The sequence below is a fragment of the Pseudorca crassidens genome, chromosome 17 (genome assembly GCF_039906515.1).
Source record: "Pseudorca crassidens isolate mPseCra1 chromosome 17, mPseCra1.hap1, whole genome shotgun sequence".
NCBI lineage: Eukaryota > Metazoa > Chordata > Mammalia > Artiodactyla > Delphinidae > Pseudorca > Pseudorca crassidens.
The window spans coordinates 1,877,613-1,902,217 of NC_090312.1; the positions used below are offsets into that span (position 1 = coordinate 1,877,613).

Consider the following 24,605-nt stretch of genomic DNA (forward strand, 5'->3'; position numbering starts at 1 on the left):
AGTGCCCTCCCTGGGCATGGAGGTGCAGCCGAGCCCACGCCAGGATGGCCACGTGTGCACTGAGGGCATGTGTGGGCTGTGCTCGGTGAGGCCTCCCTCCGCCCGCCTGCCTCTCTGCAGGCCTGCCTGACCCGTCGCCACGCATCTGGGAGGCTCCTTGAACCCAGAGCCCTGGACCCTGAGGGCCTGGCCTCTGGACGTGGTCTGCGGGGCAGCAGGGCCGAGCGGCCAGGACGCCCTGGGAAGCGTGGGTTGGGCTGCCAGTGGCCTGGGCTTCCTATGCTCAAGGCCACCTGTGCCCTGCTGAGGCTGCCTTCTCAGCAGTTGCCACCCTCCAGCTGCCCAGCCTGCCGTCGGCCGTACACGCCAGGCTCAGCTTGTCGAGGCAGCAGGAAGGGCTTGTCTGCAGGGCCGGAGGCCAGTCTGATGCCCTCCCACCCTCCTCCTTCAGCTCCATCAGAGCTGGGGCTGCCTGTGTATGGTCAGCAGGTCCCAGAGAGGTTCTGGGGCCACCTGGCCTTGGCCATGGCCTTGGCCTCTGTCCTGTAAGCGGCAGGTTCCTCAGCTCTCCCTGGCAGAAGGGGGGTGGGGGGCTCGTGGCTGGACTGAGGCCAGTGTGGGCTACGGGCTGCTGCAGTGATGAGAAAGCAGGGCGGTTCCACCAGGCAGCGGGGCTGAGCCCAGGAACCAAAGGCTCTTCTTGGGCCTCCCGATCTGTGTCCCCCATGGAGAGAGGACACCTCCGAGGGGCGGGCTGGCAGGCAGGCCCCAGCAGTTCTGGAAATCTCAGTGGGCAGAGTTGGGGGCTGGTGGACACAGGTGGGAGGTGAGGCGGGTGGCCCAGCAGCTGAGTGCCAGTGTTAGCGTGAGGTGGCCCTGGACCCCACCCCCCTGCAGACCCCTCACTGTGAGTCTCTGCAGAGAGGAAGCTGTGTGTGCGTGGCGGGGGCTGCCAGCCTGGGGGAGCCCAGGGAGCCCCTGGTAGGCGGCACACAGCGTGTGACCCTGGGCTCAGCCCAGACCCGCGCCTGACGGCCATGGCCTTGGCAAATCCCTGCCCTCCCTGTGCGACGCCACGCTCAGTCCCGCACCGCGAGGGGCCTGGCTTTAGAAAGACTTCAGAGGTGGCGGGGCTGCTGTGAGCCCTCTCCCGAGAGGGATGCAACAGGGCGCTGCCCAGGCCCCTCCTCCACTCTCAGCACGGCCCTCACTCATGTTGGGGCCCCTCGCCTTCCAAACTCTTGGGGCGGAGCCGGCGGCCTCAGGAGAGGCACGTTGCCTTTGACGCTGCAGCGTTCTCCTCTCCTCCCCACCCTGCTGGCCCTGGGTCAGGGGCGGCACGGCTCCCTGCCCGCTCCCTGCTCTGGGGGGGCTCGGGAGGTGGGCATCCCCAGGCCTGGCTCCTAGTGTCTGGGAAGAGGCAGAGGGTTGCAGGGTCCTTGGCCTCTCCCCTCCCGGAAGCCCGTGTTCCGCCCCATGACTTGAGCCACCGTGGCAGTGTGGCCACCACTGACTGCTGTCCTGGGCGGCAGGCTGCACGTCTGCCTCGCAAGGCGGCTTTGCACTGTTTCCCGGTTTAGACAGAAACCTACTCTGAGCCCCATGTCAGTTTTGGCCTAATATGTGGGGAGCTGAGGGGCCACATGGTAGCCCACATTCACAGCAGGAGTCCTGGGGTCCCCTTCCCCCCACCAGCTGTCTGGTCTGGAGGTGGAGGAGGTTCTGGTGCTTCTGTGGTGAGGCCCTGACTCCAGAAACACCTGAGAGGAGAGTCAGCTGGAAGTAGGGCAGTTAGCCCGTCGGTTCTGTCGGCCGGTCAGCCCTCGTCCACGTTGGGGCAGACGGAAGGTGGGAAACGGCCGGGCAGCAGCTCCTGGACGCCGTGGGCACTGCCCATCCCATTGAGAGCCATGGGCCGGATGAGGCAGCCGCTGCCCTGGCCAGGGGAGCGTGTGGAGGCCGGAGCAGGAGGCACACAGGGTGGGGGGTGGCTGCCCCTGCTGGGAAGGACTGTGGCCTGAGTGGGGCAGAATCCTCGGCACCACGGCTCCGGCTTTGGGGCTGCCTGCGTGCAGGGGGCGTGGAAGCTGGCCCGGGCAGGCCGGGTCCAGGGCCCCAGGAGGCGTGGCTGGGGCTCGAGGACTGCACAGCGCCGCTGCCCAGAGCTGGCTCCCAGGACCTGGGCAGCAGGGGGGCCCACGAGCACACCTCGGGGCTGAGGCACACACTAAGCGAGGAGTTAATTTTTTTTGTTCTAAGATTTGTGGATTTGCCTGTGTCCTCGCCAGCTTCCAACAAGTTCATTAATCTGAACTGAAGCTGAAATGCGACTTTTATCCCTAAACTGCCTGTCACTTTTTTTCTTTCCAAATTCATTTGACATGAAAGTGCAGAATAAACAGAAGCCCCTGTGCTTAAGCAGATGAGTCTGGCGGCTGCTCCATCCCGACTACAAATGGTGCTGTCACAGGGGCTGCCGCTCGCTGGGCTGCCTTATTTTATTTTATTTTTGTGTCTGTGCGGTAAATCTTAAGTAATCTCTGGGCAGTTTGATGAGGTTTGGGCTGCGATTTTTCTTTTCTTTTTTTTTTTTTTTGGCGGTACGCGGGCCTCTCACTGTTGTGGCCTCTCCCGTTGCGGAGCACAGGCTCCGGACGCGCAGACTCAGCGGCCATGGCTCACGGGCCCAGCCACTCCGCGGCATGTGGGATCTTCCCGGACCGGGGCATGAACCCTGCATCGGCAGGCGGACCCTCAACCACTGCGCCACCAGGGAAGCCCACGAGTCATTATTAAAGAGGAATTCGGGGCGAGGATGGGCAGTGTCCCTGTGGGGTGGCCTCGGCTCCACGTCCTCCCTTCACACCTACCCTTGCCGACTCCCTGGAGAGCAGGAGGCCAGCCTTGGCCCTGCTCGGCCTCCTTCTCACCTCTGGTTATCGGGGTGTTGGGCAGCTCGGGCTGCCGTAACGAAACGCCTCACACGGGGCGGCTTATACCACAGGTGTGTGTTCCTCACAGTCTGGAGGCTGCACGTCTGAGGTCAGGGTGCTGGCCGGGCCCATTTATCCTCCAGGTTGCAGACAGCCACCTGCTCGCTGTGTCCTCATGTGTGGAGGGAGAGCAGAAGGCTCGGGGGTCTTAATGAGGACACTAATCCCATCACAGGGCCCCACCCTGACGACCTTATCTCACCTTCATCACCTCCCAAAGGCCCCACCTCCAAACAGCATCACACTGGGTTTAGGGCTTCAACATAGGAATTGAAGGGGGGAATACAGGCTTCAGTCAGAGAAGGGAGTGTCCTGTGCAGCCCAGTGGAACTGGGGTCCCCACAGCCTTCTGCCCTGCCCTGAAGGGTGTGGCAGTTAGAGGGACCCCGGGGAGAACCCTTCTGGGAAAGCAGTGTTCCCTTCCAGTCGCCTCCACCATGGCCAGAGTCCGGGGTCCCGCTGTCTCTCTGGCGAGGCCCCAGCCTGATGGTGTGCAGAGACCCCTCCCAGCTCAGCCCAGGCCGCAACCCTGTGACGGAGCTAGTAGGGTGCCCAGTGCTGGGCAGCGGGGCTCCCCTGCAGATCCCTGTGGGCAGCCGTCCTGTGTGGGCGAGTTCTCTGCCCGCAGCACTCGCCTCCCAGTGGGCAGAGGGTCAGGAAGCAAGCAGAGGATGAAGCGAATACTTTCACGGGGTGGCGAGTGCTGGGAAGCGCTGAGACTCACCCAGGGTGGACGGACCACCAAGGAGCCCAGAGAAGGCTCCTCTGGGGCTGGGGCCGGCGAGGTCCGTGTGGGCCACATTGTGAGGGCCTTTCCCGGGGGGCTGGGAAGGAGCCCGGGATGTCTGCTCAGAGGGCAGCGGAGGCTGGTGTGGAAGGTGGGACCTGGGCCCTGCTGCTGGACCCGCAGGGGCTGGGGAGATGTCGGTGGGGGCTGCGACCCTTCCTCCTGGTGGCCCCTCTTCCCAGGCTGTGACTGCTGTGTGCAGGCCCTGGGCACACACCGTGGCCGACCTTGACCTTGACCTGGCTTGCATGGTCCTGGGGGTGCTCGCCTGCCTCTGATGTGGAGGCTGGGGAGCTGCACGCCGCGCCTGGCTCCGTCCAGCCCTGTGCCTCTAGCTGCCCCACGACAGCTCTGCCCGTGGGCAGCTTGTACTGACAGCCGAGGTGGCTGCCGGGCCGAGCGCCGCTCCGGCTGCCTGTGAAGGGGCTGAAGGGGTTTTGGCGAATGGGTAGCAGAGCTCTGGACTGGTTCTTTTACAGCAGAAAGTGCCCGTCTCAAGCGAGGAGAACGTTCCCCTGGTCTCACCGGAACGCCCCCGGGCTGAGGGTCCCGGATGACCGCTTCGGGCCCCGCCTGATCCGTCGGCAGCGGGCAGTCAGGACTGTCCTGGTTTCGTGTCAGAGGCGGGGTTTCCCCGCCGCCCGCCCCCACCTGGCTTGTGCCCGGGGTTGGGGGCAGTGAGAGTGGAGGAGTGGGACAGGAGGGGTCCCCCAACACGTTCTGTGGAGCCTGGTCTCTGCCCTGACGGGGCTGTCCCCTCCGGGAGAAGGGCCTTCCATCCGGGCTGGAGCTTGGGGTTGTTGGGGTTGTGGCTTTCAGTTGGGTGGCACCTGAGCATTTTCTTTGCCTGGTCCCTCTGTGTTGCAGCTCAGGCCTGGTGGAGCAGAACAGGCGGAGTCCCCAGGCGGGTGGCTAGTGGCTCCCAGCTGCCCCTGGGCCTGCGGAAGAGGAGCCAGTCCACTCGCTCCCCAAGTGTCCGTAGAGGGCCTGTCCTGTGTCAGGCCCCTGCCTGCTTGGAAGCTGCAGCCCAGGGCCCTGCTGCCCACTGACCACCACTCTCTCTGCCTGGCCCTGCAGATGGTCGCCACTGGGCTGTAGCCCTGCCCTGTGGCTTGTGGCCTGAGTGGGCCACTTCTATGTCAGCACATTGGGGGCAGCGCCCTGTTGCTGCTGACCACCCCTCAGCCCCAGGAGAGCTGTGAGCCGGGGGCTGTCGTGTGGGAGGGATGCATGGAGGAGCCAGGGCGGGCCTGGGCCAGTGGGCAGGGCGGGGACGGGGGCTGTCGCCGTGCGCTGCTGGCTCACTCCTGGTCCCTCCTAATCAGTGTCTTGCGTTTAATTTTGGGGGGTAACTTTATTTCCCATACTTCTGAACTTATAGAAAAGTTGCAGAAGTAGTCCGTGGACCTGCTGTGTATTCTTCACTTAAATCCACCGGTTATTGGTACCTTGCCGCATCTGCTGTATTGTTTCCACTCTCTGCACAGACCATTTGTGAGGACATTGCAGCCTCGGTGCCCTTGACCAGGGCAGCAGAGGTCTCCTCGGCTGTGACGAGACCCAGCTTTGCCGTTTGGGCAGGAGCGCTGTGGGCCCCTCCAGGTGATCGTGGCGTCGAGCCTGTGTGGGCGTCCTGTTCCTTGCTGGGCCTCACCCGCTCCTCCTAGACCCTTAGTGATTTCCGGCCCCTCGTTCCTTGCGTATCGGTTGGTCGGGTTCCTGTAAGGAACTGCTGTCCCTCATCTCCTGTTGCCTCGTATATTCATTTAATTATAATGGTGTGGACTCCCGATTCTTACTTTTCAGGCTATAATCTGTTGATGTGATTCACTCGACCCTTCGTCGGCCATGGTGCTGGCCCACGGAGGCCCCCTCTGGGCTGGTCCTGTCTCCTTTCCACGCGGCACCGTCACTCACCGAGCCTCCCTCACCTGCCCAGTGGAAGCTTCCAGGCTCACCTGGGACTTGCCCTCTTCCAGCCCGGAACCAGCCGCGTCTGCGGACCCTGGCTCCTGGCAGCACAGTGGCTCCTGGCCGCTCGCAGCCGCACTGCCGAGGGTCTCGTCAACAGTGCCAAGGGGTGACGGGAGCATGTCGAGAGGGTCCGGGCAGCGGGGTGCGTCCTCCTTGCAGGCCTTCCTGGGTCAGAGTCCGCGCACCTGTGCGCACAGCTGTCTCCATGCTGCTGCTGCTGCTGCTTCAGGCCGCCTCCCCCTGTGCCCTCGTGACTCCCCTGAGGAGCCCTCTTCTGGCCGCTTTCATTGTGGTCCTTTTGGCTGGTTCTAGACGCCGCAGGGGAGGTGCACACTCGGCACTTCCGCCTGCAGCCACCCCCAGCGATTACTGACTGCCCTGCTCTCGAGGGCGGGCGGCTCCCCGCTCTCGCAGGGCTCTTTGTGTAGACCCGGGTCCCTCCCCTCCCGGAGCAGCGCCCCCTTACTGTTCCAGTTCCCATCGCATCTCGTCGTGGTTTAATTTGCATTTCCCTGATTACCAGTCATGTTGACCGCTCAGGCACGGGATTGTTCTTGTGTTCTTTTGTGTCTTCTTTTGTGCTCACATCTTCTGCCCGTTTTTAATTGCTGGTTTGTCTCCTGCTCCTGAGCTGCGGGAGTGGTCCACTTGTGCAAGGCTCTGTGTCCGCGCCTTTCCTGGCCAAGTCAGCCTCAGCTTGAATGAGCGCCTTGTTTCCTGCCCAGGAGTCTGGTGGTGGGTCCACGGGGGCTCTCGGCCCTCTGGGGGGCTTGTGCCCCGTGGCTGCTGTGCCGCCATCCTCCGCCCCGCATTCAGAGTGTGAGGTCAAGGACCCTTCCCCCCGGAGGCTCTCACCTGGCTCTGCTCTCTGCCAGCATCGCCTCCCCAGCCCCCAAGGGAACCCTGCAGGCCTGAGTCTCCTGGGGGACCTGGAGCCCCAGAGGGGAAGCCTGGCCTTTCTCAACCTCTCCAGGCCCACGGGGAGCGCAGGCTGCTGCTCTGTGCTGGACCCTGTCCTCCACCCTCACTCACATACACCCCTTACCAGCCCCGGGCCTGGGAGTGGTCAGAGGACAGCCTTGCCTGTGCCCCAGGAGCAGCCAAGGGCATCCCTCAGGGTGGGATTGGAAGAAACAGGTAAAGAAATCAGAGCAGGAAGGACTTCCCTCAGGGGGGGCGCAGTGGTTGAGAATCTGCCTGCCGATGCAGGGGACCTGGGTTCGAGCCCTGGTCCAGGAAGATCCCACATGCCGCAGAGCAACTAAGCCCGTGCGTCACAACTGCTGAGCCCACGTGCCACAACTGCTGAAGCCCGCGTGCCTGGAGCCCGTGCTCCGGAACAAGAGAAGCCACCGCAATGAGAAGCCCACGCACCGCAACGAAGAGTAGCGCCTCGCTCGTCGCAACTAGAGAAAAGCCCACGGACAGCAACGAAGACCCAACAGAGCCAAAAATAAATAAATTTATTTATTAAAAAAGAAAAAGGATTATGAGAAAAGAAATCAGAGCAGGAAGTTTGGCCTGAGGGTGACAGGGAGGTGTGACCCAGCTCTTGGTGCTGAGCTTTGGAGAGATTAGGGTGGGACCTCTTTAAGGGAATTGGTGGGCGCCAGTAGGGGTCAGGGAGGGACCTGGGGTGACCCTGCCCCCTCCCCTCCTGCCCCCCGCCCCCGCCTGCTTCCCCACGTGGTGCTGAAGCAGGTCTCCTCTGGCAGGTTTTTTAGAATTTTATTTTATGAGAACAGGCAGTTACGGCTCCCCAAGTGCTGTAAAAGTTAATGTGATGGCCTCCCTGCGCCTGGGCTCATTTTTATAATTTTTTATTTTATGAAACAGGACAGAGAGCTTAGTGACTTATTACTATTCATTTCGTTTCAATGCAGTAAATATTGATTCAGTTGGGGGTTTTCAATTTAAACCACTCTGCGATTATATAAAATATTACTGGCCTCTGAAATTATGCTTACCGATCCCTTCGGCTGCTCATTAAGGAAGGAGTGCAGTTGTAGGTCCCTTTGCCCTCATCATTCTAATAAATGGGCTGAGGTGCGTTTCTGCACGGGAGGTGCCGCGGAAACTGCTGGCAGGGGCCTGACAGCAAGGATGCAACTCTTAATTTGGAAGTCCGTTCAAAGCGCGTCTTGCTTATTTATTTCTCTCTCTGCCTGAGTCTAGCAGGCCTTTCAGCTGTCAGCAGCCCTGAGGCCTGAATGCCTGCCTGCGCTCCCCGGTGGGTTTGGGGAGGGCCTGGGGCTCGGGCGGCGATGTGGGGCCTTGACCCCTCACCCCCTTGATGGTTTCGGGGAGGTGAGGGAGGAGACCAGCCTTGCCAGGGCACAGCTGTCCCCTGTCGGCACTGAGGCTGGGACGTTGAGGACTACCCGCTCTCCCTCCGGAACCTGGTCCAGAAGTGGGGCCTTTCTTGGCCACGTTAGAGCTCAGCCCCTCGCTGACAGGGCCTGGCCTGGGATGCAGGACCCTGAGGAGAGGGCCCTGGATGCCAGGGCCCAGCTGGTGCACAGGCCGAGGTGGCCCTGCTGCCTTCCTTCTCTTCTGTGCTCTCTGTCAAGCACCGCCACCGGTGTGGGCTGGCACGTGGAACCCCCTGCCCTTAGGAGCCGAGCACCAGGCCAGCCTGTCCCTCTGGGTCCAGGGTCTGTTCGTTCTCTCAGTCCCCGTCCTGCCCCGTGTGGGCAGCTCTAGGACGGACCCGTGATGTCGGGGGACATGGCCAGCGCTGCAGGGAGTCAGCACTAAGGGTCTGGAGCCCTGAGCGAGGGGAGGCTGTGCTCGGCCGGGCCACCCCAGTGCCACGCGGCCCGTGTGCTCCCAGGCAGGGGCGAGGCAGAGCCATGCTCCTCCTCGGCTGTCTGTGCTGGCACTGCGGGGGCATTGACATGGGGTGTGCGGGTACTTGGTGTGGGGTGGGGCCGGGTGGGGCTCACGTGCCTCTTCCCCATCAGTCCGAGCCTCTGGCCCGTCCTCCCCAGTGGCCACACAGCCCCCCGTGACAGTTGCCCCCCAGCGCAGCTCTGTGCCACCACTTCTTCCCTGGCCATGGGGACCACTGGCGTGGGCCCAGGGTCACAGGCACTGTAGCCGGAGTGTTTGTGGCGAGACCACATTGACAGGTGGCACCTGTGTTCCATCTGCAGGCGGCGTGGGAGCGGAGGCTGGCGGCCTACACTGGAGCCCCCGTTTGCTCTGTCTCAGGCCAGGGGCTGCTGTTCCGTGGCCATGGTCCCTCCCTCTCCGGGCCCGTGGTGAGCTGGCCCGGAGCTCGCTGGCCCAGGGTGCACCCCTGGGTCAGTGTCCCTGAGGGCCATGCTGGTAGGCAGGAGCTGCCGCACAGGGCTGGGGCCAAGGCCGGGGTGCAGGGCACAGCGGCCCGCTGAGCAGGCCAGGGCGCTCTGCCGCAGGTCCCTCCTGGGACGGCCTCTGTCGTCTGGCCAGCCCCAGCCCTGCTGGTGCCTCGTCTGTGTGTGACTCGTGGGCCCTCGAGCCTTCAGCCCTCTTGCTTCATCCCTTGGCCCTGCTTTTTTGTCGCTGCCTCCACACATTGGTGTCTTTCTCTCCATGGACGGACGTGCGCGTGTCTCCCTTCTGTCCTGCTCCCACTACCCCGTGCCCTTCCTCTTGCAGTGTGGGACGCCGCTCCCTGGCGCCTCAGGCGTGCGCGTGGTGCCGGGGACAGGGAGGTGAGGAGGGCGGGCGTGCCGAGTGGCCGGGGCCCCGGCGGTGGCAGGCTGTGAAGCGCTCTTACTCTAGAACGCCCGCGCCCGGCGCCACCCCGTGGCCCAGCGCCACCCCCCAGCCTCCGCGCCTCGCTGTAGCTGCCCCTCGGGGAAGGGCTCTCCCAGGCCACCCTCCATCTCTGCTGCCTGTGGCCGGGCCTGCTTCGCCTGCCGTAGCGCACTGCGTCTTGATCATGAGACGTGCAGGGGGCTTCTTTGCCCTACGGGAGCTGGCTTGTGTGGCCAAGCCCTGCCCAGCAGCCTCCAGACCGGCGTGGAAAAGGGTCAGGCAGGCAGGAGCCTCGCCCGGGCCTGGCTCCTTGTGGGCCAGCGCTGACGGGACAGCACCCTGCAGGGCCCCGTGCGACACTGCCACTGCCACGGCCAGAGCACAGGCCACGGTGTGGCCTCCCCGTGCACTTGGTGACAGTACAGCGACTCACAGAGGAAGAGTGGGACAGGCCAGGTTGGGTGTTTCAGGATAAACCTAGAGAGAGCATCCCTGCCGTTCGCCCCGGAGGAAGCTTTGTTCCGAAGGCAGCGGGACTGTTGGAAGGAAGCTGGGCAGGTCCCGTGAGGTCCCTCCCCGTGGGGCCCTGTGGGAGGTGGCCCTCGGGGGTGCCTAGGCCCTGGCCACACCTTGCACTGTGGGCCCTCGTGCGTCTGTGTCGGTGTCCCGGGGGATGAGGAGCAGGGGCAGCTGAAAGTACTGCCCCCGACGGGGAGACAGAAAGCGTCCTTGTCCACCAGTGCTTCCTGGGTGCCTTCCACAGTCAAACGCCGTTTGAAATGCCACTTTTATCCTGGCTTAGAGGCGGTAGTAAAGCATCGTTCAAATAATCAATACCGTATTTAACTCTTTGCGTACGTCCAGCCTCCTGCCTGAGCTTACCCCACGGCACGATTCCCCTCGGGGCCGAGCCAGGGCCTCTGGAGATGGGTTGGGGGGAGGCGTTGTTCTAGGGGTCTGGGTAGCTCAGGGAAATGGGCTCCCTGCGTTGGCTGTGGGGTCCGGGGGGCTCCCCTTGCTGGGGACCGTGCCCAAAGGGCTCCCACAAGCAGGTGCCCGCTCAGGCCCCTGGTGGGCCTCAGGCAGCCTGGCCACCACCTCCTCCCCATGCCCCACCCTGTGGCATCAGCCCTGCTCCGCGTCACCCTCAGCTTCTCTGGGCAGGGGGCTCCCAAAGGGCACAGGGGCACCCAAGTAGCTGCTGGGCCCTTGGGGGGTTGGGTGGGCATGTCCTCCCCCTGCCATGGCTCGGCACTTAGCCCCCCCCCCCCACCCCCAGCATGTCGCCATGTGGGTCCTCAGAGGTGGGCCTTCGGTTCGCCCCTCTTCCACCCCTGGCCATTGAGGGCCCCAACCAGGACCGGGGTTGCTGAGCCAGAATGTCGTCCACCCACTGCTGGGGCGTCCACGTCACATCTTCTCCCCCCTGGCACCCTGCTAAGGCTGTCAGAGGGCCTCTCCAGCCACTGCACGTGCGAACTGGTGGACAGTGGAGGAATCGTGGGGTGTCTCCTTTTAAACATTTGTCCCAAGTGGGAGGGGCTGCGGTTGCAAAGACCTCTGTGAGTTGGGGCAGGCCCGCTGACGGCTGCCCTTGCCCCGGCCACCCCTTCTGCGGGGCAGTCACCGCGGCCAGGCAGGACCCTGAGCCCAGCTCCGGCTGAGCCTGGCTCTGGGCCCGCACTCCCATCTCCTGGAGCCAGAGCAGCAGGCGGGCGCAGAGCCGGTTTATTTTCCTCGGACTTTCTCCGAAGTCAGCAAGGTTTCTGTGGCTGCCCCACCCACTCCCCAGAGTAAGGAGCCCCGGTTTAATTTGCGGTTAGATGTCTGTTAAGATTGCGTCCACTTCCCAAGTCAGCACTTAATTGGCAAGGCGCTTGATTTAACAGCGTGGGAGCCTCCACCGGAAAAATGGCTTGAATAAATCACCGTCTGACGCCAGAAAATAGATATAATCTCAGCATTAACTACATTAATAGTAGCAGGAGCCGAATTAAGAAGGCCATAAAGCATAGGCGGGAGAGCATGAATTATGGCCCAGGCTCTGTCCCCTTGGCAAGGGGGATCCTCTGGGGGTGGGGCAGGGCAGAGGGGGTGCGCCAGGCCCCTCCCAGTCCGCCCTGCCCTGCCCACCTGCCCGGTAGGGGCCCAGGTGGGTATGCCCAGCTCGGGGCTTGCATGTGGGCGTGGCCAGGCCACCTGTCCCGCCCCGCCTTGCTGGGCTCCGGTGTCTGGCCGTGGGAAGGAGGGTGGGCTTGGCCGCTCTGCCCTCCAGGGCTCCCCCCACCCCACCCCTAGGGCCTCCTTGGGGCCGGGCCCTGGCTGAGCGCTTTCCACCTGGACCATCCTCCACCAGCAGGTGCTAGCAAGGTCTCTGCCGTGTGAGACCCAGCGCCGATGGGACCGCACTGCCGCCATCTCCTCCCTCCCACAGATGGCTCTGCCCCGTGGTGTCTGCAGCCCGGATGTGTTCCCGAGGCAACATTTGGCTTGCCGCGTAGGTGGCTACAGCCTGACCCGGCTGTTGAAGTTGTGCCTCTTTTGTCCACCTCACTGAGGTCAGTCCACCCAGGAGGGGCCGCCCTGGTTCTGGGCTTTAGGGAGAGCCAGGGGGGCACCTCCTGCCGTGCTGGTTTGCATCTTCTCGTGTCCTTCTTGGCGTTAACTGCCACTGCCAGAAACTTTTCGACAATTTACTGGAGGAGAATGCTGTCCAGTTTTCATTTCAGTTTTTTTTTTTCCCCCCACACCACGTGGCTTGTGGGAATCTCAGTTCCCCGCCCAGGGATTGAACCCGGGCCACAGCAGCGAAAGCGTGAAATCCTAACTGCTAGACCACCAGGGAACTCTTTTAATTTCAGTTTTATTCATACTCTTTGTCAAGTTCAGCATTCGTTATGTGTACTGTTCATTTGTCTCTGGCCTGTTTCTTACAGGTTCTCAAGACTCTCTAAGTATTCGGGGCGGGGGGCACCCTTTTGGATTTTTAACAAACTTTTTACTTTTCTGTGTTCTTAAAACTGTCAGTCTGTTAAGACTTAGTATATTGATTTGCTTAGAACAGCCTTCCTCATCCCAAGATTACGTGAGTTCAGTTATTTTCTTCTAGTGCTATGTTGTCAAGGTTTGCATTTAAAACTGTAACCTACCTGGACTTTACTGGGGACATGGTGTGAGACTAAAGGTCAAATTTAATTTCGCTTAACGCTTATTACCTGGTTGTCTCTGGACCACTAGACATTCAGACTTTTTTTCCAGTGTTTAAAAATGTCACTTTTGTCATGTACAAATCTTGTTCCTGAACTTGGCCTTCTGGACAGATCTTTCTCTTTGATTTCCCTTTGCAAAACATTTGTGGTGGTTTGTATTTTCAGTGGTCAGTTCTGTGGGTTTTCATCTTGCGTGCCTACCGCACAGGTCGGGGTATGCCCGTCTCCTGCCCCGGGAGCTCCCACATGCTCCTTCCCGTCACGTCCCCAGCCAGCCACCCGTAGGTCCCACTCCTCTGGCCTCTGGCCTCGAGACTAGCTCTGTCTCCAAACTTTTGAACTTCATACCAGTGGATTCATATAGTAGGTACTGTTTTGTGTGTGACTTCTTTTGCTCACCGTTTGTTGTGGACTGAATCATCCAAATTCACAGGCTGAGTCTCTGAACCCCAGTGTGGCTATATTTGGAGACGAGGCCTTTACAGAGGTGGTTAAGGTTAAATGTGGTCATTTAGGGTGGGGCCCTAATCTGATAGGTTTGGTGTCTTTATAAGCAGAGGAAGAGACGCCAGAGCTGAGCACTCAGACGCCACCTGCAGGCCAGGAGGAAAGGCCTCACCAGGAACCAGCCCTGCTGGTGCCTTGAGCTGGGGCTTCCGGCCTCCAGAACTGTGGGCCAACCTAGCCGCCCGTCTGTGGTGCCTTACGGCAGCCTGAGCCAGCTGAGGTGGTGCCGTGTGCAGCAGAGGCGTCTTCTTTTCCCTCACTGTGCCGCACTCCTCTCAGGGTGTGCCACACTGTGCTCGTTTGCTCTCGATGGACGTCTGGGTTATTTCCAGGCTCTGCTGCTCTCTGTCCTGTTGGGCATGTTGCCGAGTGACAAGGAGCCCTCCTCTCTATGGAACTGCTGCCTCAGCGGTGGATGGATGCTGGGCTGTAGCAGGGAAGGCCGGTCTCCCCCACGGCTGTCCTAGCCTGCACTTGTGCCACAGTGTGAGGGTGCTCCGGTCACGGGGGCTAGGTTGGCATCTCACGTCCCGATGACTCACGGTGCCAGCGTCTTCTCCCACTTTGGCAGACCTTCGTGAAGTGCCCTATGGAGTCTTTTGCCCACTTTTGTATTAGTTTGTTTTTTTATTGATTTGCTAGTGTTCTTTATATATTATGGCAACATTTCTCTATCAGATATCTTCTCACAGCGTGGGGCTTGCCTTTCAGTGCTGTCTAATTTATCAGTCTTCTTTTATGAGTAGTGCTCTTTGTGTGGTGTTGAAGAATAGTTGAAAGGTCACGCTTTCTTCTAGAAGCTTGGCTATTTTAGCATTTATATTCAGCCTGCGATCCTTCGTGAGTTAACTTTTACTCGCCATCTGAGGTGGGGGGTCAAGGTTTTTTTGTCTCCTCACAGAGACGTTTGCTGAGACGAGCCCCTCCCCCCACCAAAATGCAGAGCCAGAGACTGTGTGTCTGGCCTCCGTATTCTTCAGGTGAACCGTAGCAACACTGGCTCAGTTTCTCAGCCTTCCGCAGCCAGCCAGCCTCCGAACCCACCCACCTGCACTTAAGCTTCTCATTCTGCCCTCTGTGCAGGGCTTGCCTCGTCTCGGTGCTGCAGAAACGGTGTCGCGTGGGTTTTGCCTGTCTGCGGGCACACCTGCCAAGGTGTCGCCTTTAGTGTTTTGTTTTGCTTTTTTTTGTGGTCCCAGCCAGTCTTGCTGGTGTCTTGGAGGCTTTGACGGGCGTGTGTTCACCTTGCAGCTAGCTGCCTGCTCACCCTCTGCCTCTCAGGAACTTTTGCTATTGAGCTCGTGGGCCTTTCCCTGGAGTTGCTTGGATCCCGCGTCTGCGCGGCCACCACCCCCTTTCCCGGGGAGCCAGGCTGTGCTCACGTGTGACTCTCGGAGGAGCCGTCCCACTGGAGACTGTGCGGGAGGGGCACCTGCCCCCCCCCCCCCACTCCTCTCTTCCTGAGTCTCTTTACGTAGCGGTGACATGCGGGTCCCTGAGGGCCGGGGCTTGTAGCATTCAGGGGTCTGGTCGTGTTCCCACTGTGTCACACGCTCCCGCTTGGGCTGCCCTCCAGCGTCTCTCAGCTCGGCCACGTCCAGGTGCTGGGGCCTCTTCGTGACGTACATGCAAGCGTGAATGTCCTAGGGGGTCACCAGAGGGACACGGGCGACTGGTGTGAGAGCCAGAGGTGCAGCGGGGATGCAGCGAGGTGCCTGCCGAGCAGATGGCAGCCCTGGCTCTGGGGCTGGAGGGGAGCTGGAGAGACGGGGAGGGGTGCAGGTGGCCAGGGCCCTCTAACCCTGAGCAGTAGGCCGCGTGGCGCTCTGCGAGTGAGAGGCTGCGAGCCGCGTCCCGAGAAGGGCCAGCTGTAAGGTGGAGCGCGCCGAGCGCCAGCCAGCAGGACTGCGGGGCAGCGTGAGGGCAGAGGCCCCGAGATGGGCTGCCGAGCAGGTAGGTGATGGGAGGCCTGGCCAAGGAGCGCGAGCCCTCTGCTGCCAGAGGTTAGGTGGCCTGGCTTTTCACTGGGGCCTCGGCCCATCCGCTACCAGGGCTCCGTGGGGGCGCTCTCTGGGCTCTCTGGGCGCTGGTCCCCGCGTCCCTGGTGATGGGGGTCAGAGCAGTGGGCACCAGGGCACAGAGGAGGGGTTGCTCTGAGGATGGTGTGTGGGCAGCAGGGGCTGACGCGCTGGCCCAGCTTTGAGGAGGGAGCTTGAGGAAGCGCCCTCGGGGCTTGGTGGGCGGAGTCTGAGGTCTTGGCTCGGGGTGGGACGTGGAGGCTGGGCTGGACCTGAAACCCGGGCATCGCGGATGTTGCCCGGGGGCGTCCTCGGGTGCAAGGGCCGGAGACCGCACGAGCCAGGCGACTGGCACAGGGCTCCTTCAGGGGTGTCCTCAGGGAGCCAGAGAACCTGGGGCTGGCGCTCTACTGCCTGAGCCGCCTTCCCTTGTCTATTGCCCACGTGGAGCGCCTCGCCGATGCAGCCCTGCGGGAGAGGGCTGGGATGGGTGGGCTGGAGTTCACGGGCACAGTGAGCCGGTGAGGGCCGGGGTGGGGGGGCGGGAGGAGTTGGTGGGCAAGAGAGAGCGACATGGGAGGGGCCGAGGGAGCAGAGGAAGGGCCCGCCCTGCCCCTCACCAGCCGTCAGGGGCCAGGGGAGCCCTGGGCGACAGCCCAGCATGGAAGGCGACCCTTGGGTGCAGAGGACCGAGGTCCCGCCCTGGGCTACACCAGCTATTCGGCTGCCTGATCCTGGGCTCCCCCAGCCCCTCAGCCCAGCGAGCTGAACTCTGCCCTCTGGAGTGGGGCCATTAAGGCCCAATAATAACCTGTTTCTTGCAGCTAACATACAAAACACCAATAGCTTCAGCTGAAATGGATTTTTAAAAGTGTCATTTTATGGAGAATTTTACTTTCTATTTTGTTGTTTACTAGGCTCTTAAAAGGAAAGCTTGTAATGCATGCATTGATCGAAATACCGATTGAATAGATGTGAGCACATAAAACAACCCAGCCCCCCTCATGCAGCCCCGGCGCTCGTACTGCGGGCAGCACGATTAGTGTTGCCCACCAGATGCCGGCTGGCCAGGGGCGCCCCGAATCATTTCTGTTCATTAGCGGGGACCCCGTGGGAAGGAGAGGCACCCTCAGAGACGACGCCCAGGTGTCCTGCTGGGTCAGGGGGGCCCGTGGCAGCCAGCCCCCTGCCTGCACCCCCCCGCCCCCGCAGTTCCACCCTCAAGTGCTCAGCCTGTGCCCTGGGCCGGCCAGCTCTCTCCAGGGCTGTCCTGTCCTTGTCGCGACCCACCAGGGCCCTCAGGCCTCAGCTCCCACCCGGACCCGTAGCCCCGCATCCACTGCGAGCAGGTGTGTCCTGGGAAGCCGAGCCATCACCTCACCCCTGCCCCAGGGTGGCCGGGGCCACACGCAGGAGGAGCACGTCACACGCCGGGAGGAGGGTCCCAGGAAGCCAGGTGGCCCCAGTCATCCTGAGGCCCGCACCGTCCGTCCGTCCGTCTGTCCATCCGCTGAGTCCCTGGCTCCCGGGAGCCTGCCCTGCCACCCCTCCTGGACCCTAGCCCCCGAGGGCCTCTGTCCCTCGCCCCCAGAACCCAGAACGTTCTGTCAGCACCTGCGTGACAGGATGCCCTGCACGACGGCCAGGACCCCGAGTGAGGCCTCAGCTGGGAGGGCGCAGCCTGTGGCGGGGAGCCAGGCCGTCAGCGTTTCCGTGGAAAGCCCGCTTAAGCAGTTTGCAGCCGTCACGGTGGCGGCAGCGGCTGAGCCTGACCTACTTGGGATTCGCCGCGCAGCCGCCTCCCCGGGTGCCCCTTCTGCTGACGGCGCACTCCCCGCTTGCCTGGAGCTGCGTGGAAGCCGCTCCACTTCCTGAAAAATGCTTCCCCACTTGTTTTCTCTGCTCCCGGCCAGCCTGCCTGCCTCCTGGCCCTGCACTGCCCAGCCCCGGCCTCAGTCCCTCCAGCTGAGCCCAGGGGCCTCTCCTGGTGTAAGTGCCCCACGTGTCCTGTCTCCCGCCCACCGAGGTCTCCCGTCTGTGTGTCTCCCCTCACACCTCAGGGCATCCCGGTGTGCGGGACCCGGGTGGCCCCCCAGCCTCCCTCCTGGTGTGCATTCACCCAGCACGGGTCACTGGAGCCCCCGCTCACCGGCACGGCCCCCGCCCCGTGGTGCCCGCTCCCAGGCATGACACAGCCCTGTGCCGTCGGGGTTTGGGGGAGGCTTCCCAGGGACCTGACGTCTGACCTGGTCTCCAGGTAGACCTGTGTGACAGGCACAGGGATGGCACGTGCACAGGCCTGGCTCAAGGGGGGTCGCAGTGGCCGTTGAGGGCCCGAGAGACCCGCCTGCAGGGGGGGCAGGTGGAGCGCGGGGAGCTCGAGCAGACGTGCAGCTTTCAAACCAACTGATGGGATGGGGACCCCACCAGGGAGCCGTGAATGAGGGCAGGACCCCAGACTGCCTCTGGGGCGAGAGGGCCACTTCCTCGGTACCAGTGACAGAGGTCCGGGCTGCGTCCCCATCCCGGGGCGTGCGGGGCGTGCGGAGGAGGGGAGCAGACTGTGGGGACTGGAAGGAAGGTACCAGCGAAGCGCTCTGTGTCTGAGGGGCCTTCCTGGAGCATAGCCGCCAGTTCCGCCAGCAACTTGTCCAGGCGCGGGCTCCCTGGGCCTGGCCCTGTCCCCAGCAGGCTCTGTCCCACCCTCTCTGGGTCCACGGGGCCTGTGCCAGGCTGCCTTAGGACTGGGTGCTGAGAGGCCTGGAGCCCTCAGGAGTGGGTACGCCGGAGCGGGGCCCCTTCAGCTCCAGTGTGGTCCTGCCATCCCACCTGAGCAGTGACAGCCGAGGAGGAGCCCGCGGGGCTGTGCTGGCGGCCTGAGGCCGTGTCAGTTTAAAGGCCAGTGGACCTGGCGAGGAGGCCTGGGCACCCGGGCACAGCTCCAGGGTGAGACTCGCCCTGCCCAGGGTGTCCTGGAGGCTGGGTCTGCTTCCAGGGTCTCCAGGGCCAGGCCGGCTCCCTGCCCCTTGCCTCCCTGCACCTGACCATGCCCTCCGTTAGGAGGAGCCACTCTGTGGGCCTTAAGGTGACGTGGCCTGGCAGGCTGCCTGTCCTCGGCCCAGGGTCTTGGGTGCGCTGGGGCAGGTGAGGTGCGTGGCGTTCAGGTGCTGGTCTGCCTGGCACTCCGTGCACGCACACCTGTGCCCCAGGCTGCCAGGCTGCTTAGCCCAGGATGCTCTGGGTGGGCCCGTCTCAGCCGTGCAGCCCGAGAAGCGGACCCGCAGCAGGGGCGCCCTGCGCATGGTGTTGGGGGCTGCACAGACCTGCTTGGGCAGTGGCCAGGGAGCGTGCAGGGAGCCTGGGTGTCCAGGGCCAGCCTTTGAAGCCGTTGGGGAGTGGGGGAGCCCTGGCAGGCTGGGCACTCGGCCAGTGCCGGCAGTGCGCCCCGCAGGCCGAGCAGAGGTTTTGTCACGCTCATCCTGGCTCCCTGGGGAGAGCTTTCCTGTGTTACCCAGACCCTGATGCCCCATCTCTCGGGGTCCATTTTCCCTGGGACTTTCTACTCACTTCCTGGGTACAGCAGGTGAGAGGGGCCTCAGAGGGCAGAGCCCCTTGGAGTTCCTGGATGGCCTTGGGCCTAGAAGTTTCTAGCTGCTCCCCAGGCAGCGGACACACGGCTGCTTTTCTTTTTAAACCTACTTTTGTGGCGTGTGTGTCTTTCTCCCCATTACTGCCGCTTTTCATTTAAAACGTTATCTCCCCCCCACCTGTCCTTCGTGGCCCCCAGGGGGCCGAGGGGAGGCCCAGCCCTCACCCCAGAGTAGTCAAGGTTATGGTGATAAATCCTGAGGCATTGTCACTGCTATTCGGAGTAAATTGGCTGGCCGCTTTCGGGCTGAAGGAAAGATAATTTGCTGTAGTATTTCAAATGGATTAGAAATGGATTTGAAGGGAAAGTTCATGCCTCCCATCACAAAGGCGAGAAAAAGGACTATCTTAAGGCAGGTTCCCTCCCCGGCCTTCATTATCCTCGCTTAATACCTTTCCTATTTTCCAGCCTTAATGAAATTTCCTGGCGGCATGGGCCTGCCGGACGGATGGGAGCAGCCTTTAGATCTGAGGCTCCTGTTGTAGAAAAGGAATTACAGGCCCTTGCTGCGAGGGCAGGCGCGTTCTCTGGGTCCTTGGCCCTGCTATTATCTCATTAATTTTATCCCCTCTTCTCAATACAGTTCGTTTCCAAAGGCTGTCCTCTCCATTAGGGTAACAATTTACTGGAGTGCTGTGACACCCACAGCAATGAAAGGCTACAAGGTGTTTGGGGCGGCGGGGGGTGGGGCCCAGCCCACTGTTCCAGTTCCCGCCTGCCCGGCATCTGCCAGGCCACAGGTCCAAAGTCAGCGGGACCAGCGGGAGAGGGAGGGGCAGAGGCGGCTCTGCGAGACTGCAGGCCGGGCCGGTTTCCACGGGCTGGGGGCCCTCCCCAGCCCTCGCCAGCCCTCCCCGAGTTCTTTGGGTGCATCCACCTCCCCCAGGCAGCCCCAGGGCACCATCTGGGAGTGCAGCTTCTCCCAGCTTGGCTCCCAGGCTCCTGGGGTGCCCCAGGGAGCTGTGGCTCCAGGGCTGTTCTCGTGCTGCAGCCCTGCACCCAGGCACGAGGGGTCCTCGGGCCCAGGTGTGAGCACAGACTGTGAGCACAGAGCCGGGGCCTCGGAGCAGGAGGCCTGCTGCGCCTCCGCTCCTCCCGGAGGCCCGCAGTTGCCCCACCACTGCACCAGAGCCCAGGGGCATGGCTTTTCGGGTCGGAAAGGCGATGGATCGGTTGGTCGTGTTCATCCATAAGAATAATCAACATTGTCCCGAGAAAGAAATGTCACCTGAGACGGGCGTTTTAGCAGTAAGAGCAAATCGCAGAAGGCAGTGATTAACGGGGCCACTTCTCCTGGGGGTGGGGGGTGGCCAACAACAGCCCCAGACTGAGGCTTCTCTGTGTGCAGAGCTGTGGGACGCAGGCCCTGGGGGGGGGGGGGCGCCTGAGGGGTCCGGCACACGCTCTGCCCTGAAGCTTCCAGTTCCTTCTGGCCCCAGGACCTGCCGGCCTCCACCCTGCTGGGTCCTGCCTGGGCGGGGCCTCCTCTTCCTTGGGCTGCCACGTGCCGCTTGAATCCCACGGCCCACGGCGTCGCCTGCGTGGCTGCCTCTGGGGGCGGTGGTCTGTCCCTGTCCAGCCTCAGCCAGGAGCGCATGCCCACCGGTGGGGAGCTTCCTCACCTCTTGAAGGGCCTGACTCCCTTCCTCCCCACCGTCTCTCACGTTTGATGGGGGCCAGCGCCCTGGGCGGAGGGAGAGGCAGGTGGGAGAGGGGGTGCCCCTGGTAATGGGAGGGGCCGCTGAGCGCGTCTTTGTTCCTGGCAAGCGCAGTCACACGATTGCGATGCACAGCCTGTGTGGGAGGCTGGGGGCTGTCCTTGAGCAGCCACCCCACGGTGAGGGCCTGAGTGCCACGAGCAGCCGGCGCGCTGGGGGCGACCCTGGGTGCACAGATGGGGGCTGCGGAGTGGGGGGGCCCCGACGCTGCGCCTCGCCCGGGGCTGGCAGATGAAAGGGCAGCTGGTTTGTGGGCGGGGAGACCTCTGAGGGCTCGGGATGGCGCGGGGCTGGGGGCCGGGGCTGTCGGGGGCCTCTCAGCCTCGGGCTAAGTGAGCTGTGGTGACCACCAGCCTGGGCTCTGCTCTCAACCTTGGAGATCAGGGCTCAGGCCAAGCTGTGCCTTTCGGGCAGCAGCCACAGCTCCTGCAGAGGGCCCCGGGCTCCCAAGGCTGACGGCGCTCTGCAGTGAGGGGAGGAGACCCCACCCAGCCCTGCCCCCTCCTCACACCTCCACCTGGCCTTGGTGTGAGCCCAGGGGACAGGGCAGGTGCCCGCTGGACATGCAGATGCCCTGAGGCCAAGGCGGGTAGATCTGCAGTCCCAAGGTACGGGAGAGCCTGGAGGTCTGGCTCCTCCCCCAGAGGATGCCCACGTGCCCCGTGAGAGGGCAGCTGGAGCCTGTCGGCACGGCCAGCGTGAGCCGGGCTGCCGAGGACCCTTGGCAGGAGTCCTTCGCTCCAAGATCGGTCTCTGTGAACTTAAGTTTTAATTAGGGGAAACGGGGTTGTGCGCTTTCTGGCGGGCCTCCTCAGCTTCCCGCCTCATGGTGCTGCTTCAGGTCCCCAGCACCCGGCTCACTCGGCTGGTGAGAATGACCCCCAACTCGCAGATGGAGAGATGGGGGCCAAGAGGTGGGCCCGGAGGCCTGCCGCGTCCCGTCTGCACTTCAGACCCAGGTCTGGGCCCCCTCCCTGGCCCTAGGGAGCCAGGAAAGGGTGTGCTGCTGCCCAGGTGGAGTTGGGGTTCATATGCTCCCAGGGGAAGGGGCCTCAGCGGGAGCACTTTGGAGAACCCAGAGGGAGGGTGCCATGTGTGCCCCAGGGCGGGCCCTGACTTCAGCTGGCTCCTCTGCTGGGCCCCAGGCTGCTGCTGGTGGCACTGCCTGCAGTAGGACCACCCTCCTCACACGCCGCCCCTCCTGCTGCTTGGGGGCCATCTTCGGGTAGAGGTGATGCTCACGCGACAGCTGGTGCTCCCTTGCCCAGGTTTGCCAGTGGGGCCCGAATGTACACTGGGTGGGGACAGCGTGATTAGCAGAATCTGAGCTCATAGGGAATTAAGCTCAAGTTGCATAAACAGATTCCTGCTGAAACGCACGGGGTTGGGGGGCGGTGCAAGGCCAAGTCCTTCTGGAGCCCTGAGGCCCTGGGCAGCGGGAGGGCCTTGGACCCCTCGTGGCAGCTCGGGGGAGCAGGTCCACCAGGGCAGCTGCAGGCCCACCATCTGTGGGACCTGAGTCAGGGTGTGTGTGGCCGCTGCGCGCTGTGTGTCTGTCGGGGGACTTATCCCGACCCGTCTGCCCTTGGGCTGGCCTGGGCGTCCGCTAACCCCAGGACAGGCGGCTCAGTCCTCTGCCAGCCTTTGACCTCGAGGAGACTTCAGTCTTTCCCCTGCCACAGCTTGCCGGCGGGAGCAGGGTCTGTGAGCCTGTCCCCTCCCAGTCTCCATGCAGGGCCCTCCGTGCAATGGAAAGAGAGGCAGGGAGGGCGGGCAGTGGAGCTTGCTGACCCCACAGCACGGCCTTCCCAAAGCCGGGGTGGCACCACTGGGGCAGCGCCCAGGAGGTGTTCCCGGGCAGTGGTGATGGCCACAGGCCTTAGAGTAGACCCTCAGGGCCACCTTAGTGCAAGCGCCCAGGGCACAAAGGAGCCCCCTCGAAGCCGTGTCGCAGAGGCGTGCGTGTCGGAGGGGGAGGCTCAGTCCCAGCCTGGTTGGTGGGGTTGAGGGTGCCCCCTCCTGTGCCAGTGGAGGGCGGGAGACAGGTTTCCGCGACCGCGGGCCCTGGGGCTGGGCTGACAGGCGTTCCCTGTCCTTGCAGGTCCTTGGTGCTGAACGGCCTGCGTACTGCTGCAGCGGGTGGGAAAGCCCAGCCCGGCTCCCCTCGGTGGCGGAACAAAGGCTACCGTTGTATCGGAGGCGTCCTCTACAAGGTGTCGGCCAACAAGCTCTCCAAGACCTACGGCCGGCCCGGCGGCGACGGGGGCAGCAGGCCCCTCCTGCGCGCAGGTGAGGCTCCTGGCGGGTGAGGGCTGGCGTGCGCCGGTTGCTCCAGGCTGGCCACCTGTCTGAGGCCCCAGGCCTGGGGCTCTCCCGGAGCCGGCCCGGCCCAAGCGAGGGCTTCCCAGACAGCGCCCCAGCCCCAGGGCCACTTCACTCCTGCTCGCAGAGCCTCAGCAATTGCCCCTCACAAGGCTGGCAGCGGCCACGATGGGGAGGCCCCCCAGGGACGGCTTGGGTGCCCCTGCCTCTTGCTTGGCTAAGCCACCTCTGATTTTCTGTGTTTTGCTCCTGGACAAAGGAGGTGAGCCGGGTATGGTGGACACGGCCTGGGCGAGTGAACACCTGGGGCTGCGGTGCCTAATCGCTTTGGCAACGCCCCGCTGTGCCTGGAGGCCGCCACCACCACGTGCGCCTCCGCGGCCTGGGAAACAGGCCGCAGAGAAGGAGATGCTTTGGATTTGCTTATTGTGCACATTAACTAGAAAAATAGTTTGGTTTCAGTCCAGTTTTACTCTTTTCCTCTGCTGTCGAAAAGGGAGAAAAACGAGGAGAGGTTGCAGGTGGTATGGGGATTGCACAGGCCCAGCTACCCCAGCCCCCAGCCCGACCCGCCCAAAGGGGCAGGAGGGAGAAGAGGCCCAGGCCAGGGAGGAGGCAGGGCGTGGGTGACCCTCCTGGAAGCCCTCCCTCTCTTCTCCCAGGGCCTCTGTCTGTTGGCCTGGGGCGCCTGGCTGCCTAATCCCAGGCCAGGTGCCCCGGGCTCCCCAGGACAGGCGCTCTGCGCCTGCCTGGAGGAAGTTTCCTACCTTGAGGGGTTGGGCTGTGTGACCTCTCAGGGCCTCTGCCTTGACCTCGAGAGCTTGGTGGTGGAGGAGCAGGTGCAGAGGCCTGGCTGGGCCTCCTCAGGGGCCTTGGTGAGACTCAGCCCCGAGGGGCTGCCGCCTTGGGTCAGGGGATGCCCTGAGGCAAGGCGGGTAGATCTGCTGTCCCACCCGGATTGCCTAGCGGGCCCGTAGCACGTGTGCTCGTAGTCTGTGGGGCCCACACGCAGCTGTGGGCATCTCAGAGGGCAGGGACCTCAGACCTCCTCTGTCCATGGCCGCTTCCAGCCTGCTGCTTCCCCTGAGCCAGGCCCCTCCCAGGGCTGCCGCAGCCAGGCCTGCTGGCGGGCTGGACAGGGCCGTGGGTGCCCAGACATCCAGAGAAACGCACAGGGCTTGCAGCGGCCGCTCGGCGGAGTGGCCATCCGGCGGCCCGAGGGACCAAGCCTCTCCGTGGGCCCGACCTCTGGCCCCAGCTATGCCCGAGCCCCCCCACCCCACCCTCACGACCGGCCCAGCAGGCAGGACCCCCGCTCCGCTCCCTGCTGTCCTCCCTTGGGCTGGACAGGTTGTGGTTTGGGGCTGTCCTGGCCCTTGCCGGGACCCTGGGCTGCACGTGAGCCTGATCCGAAATGGGCCGGTGGGCCTGTGGGACGGGGCTGCACCCGCCACCTGGGCTCCTTGCGTCCCCTCGCATCCCTCACGCCTGCATCCAGGCGGAGGAGAGGCGCCTGGAGGCTGAGAGGAAGAAGCGGGTTTGGACTCAGCCTGCCCCCAGGCATCGCAGGGCCCCACGTTCGAGCCGCCTGCTGGGCGCTGGGCCCCGGGTCTGAGCCGGCTGCTGCCCCGGGGTGCGGTCAGAGCAGGTGGGAGGGGCCGGCGTTAGGGACTGTGGGGCACGG

General features: G+C 63.3%; 1 protein-coding gene across 2 annotated transcripts in view; it reads left to right on the forward strand.

The window, feature by feature from the left end:
- ZC3H3 (zinc finger CCCH-type containing 3) overlaps positions 1 to 24,605 on the forward strand; it is an 82,050-nt gene that overhangs the window by 31,541 nt on the left and 25,904 nt on the right. Inside the window, exon 5 of one of the 2 annotated variants that reach the window (XM_067712676.1) lies at positions 22,701 to 22,888. The exons of the other annotated variant lie outside the window; for it this stretch is intronic. Within the exon in view, the coding sequence (XP_067568777.1) occupies positions 22,701 to 22,888 (188 nt within the window). The remainder of the gene's footprint in view (positions 1 to 22,700; positions 22,889 to 24,605) is intronic. 2 annotated transcript variants of the gene reach the window in all.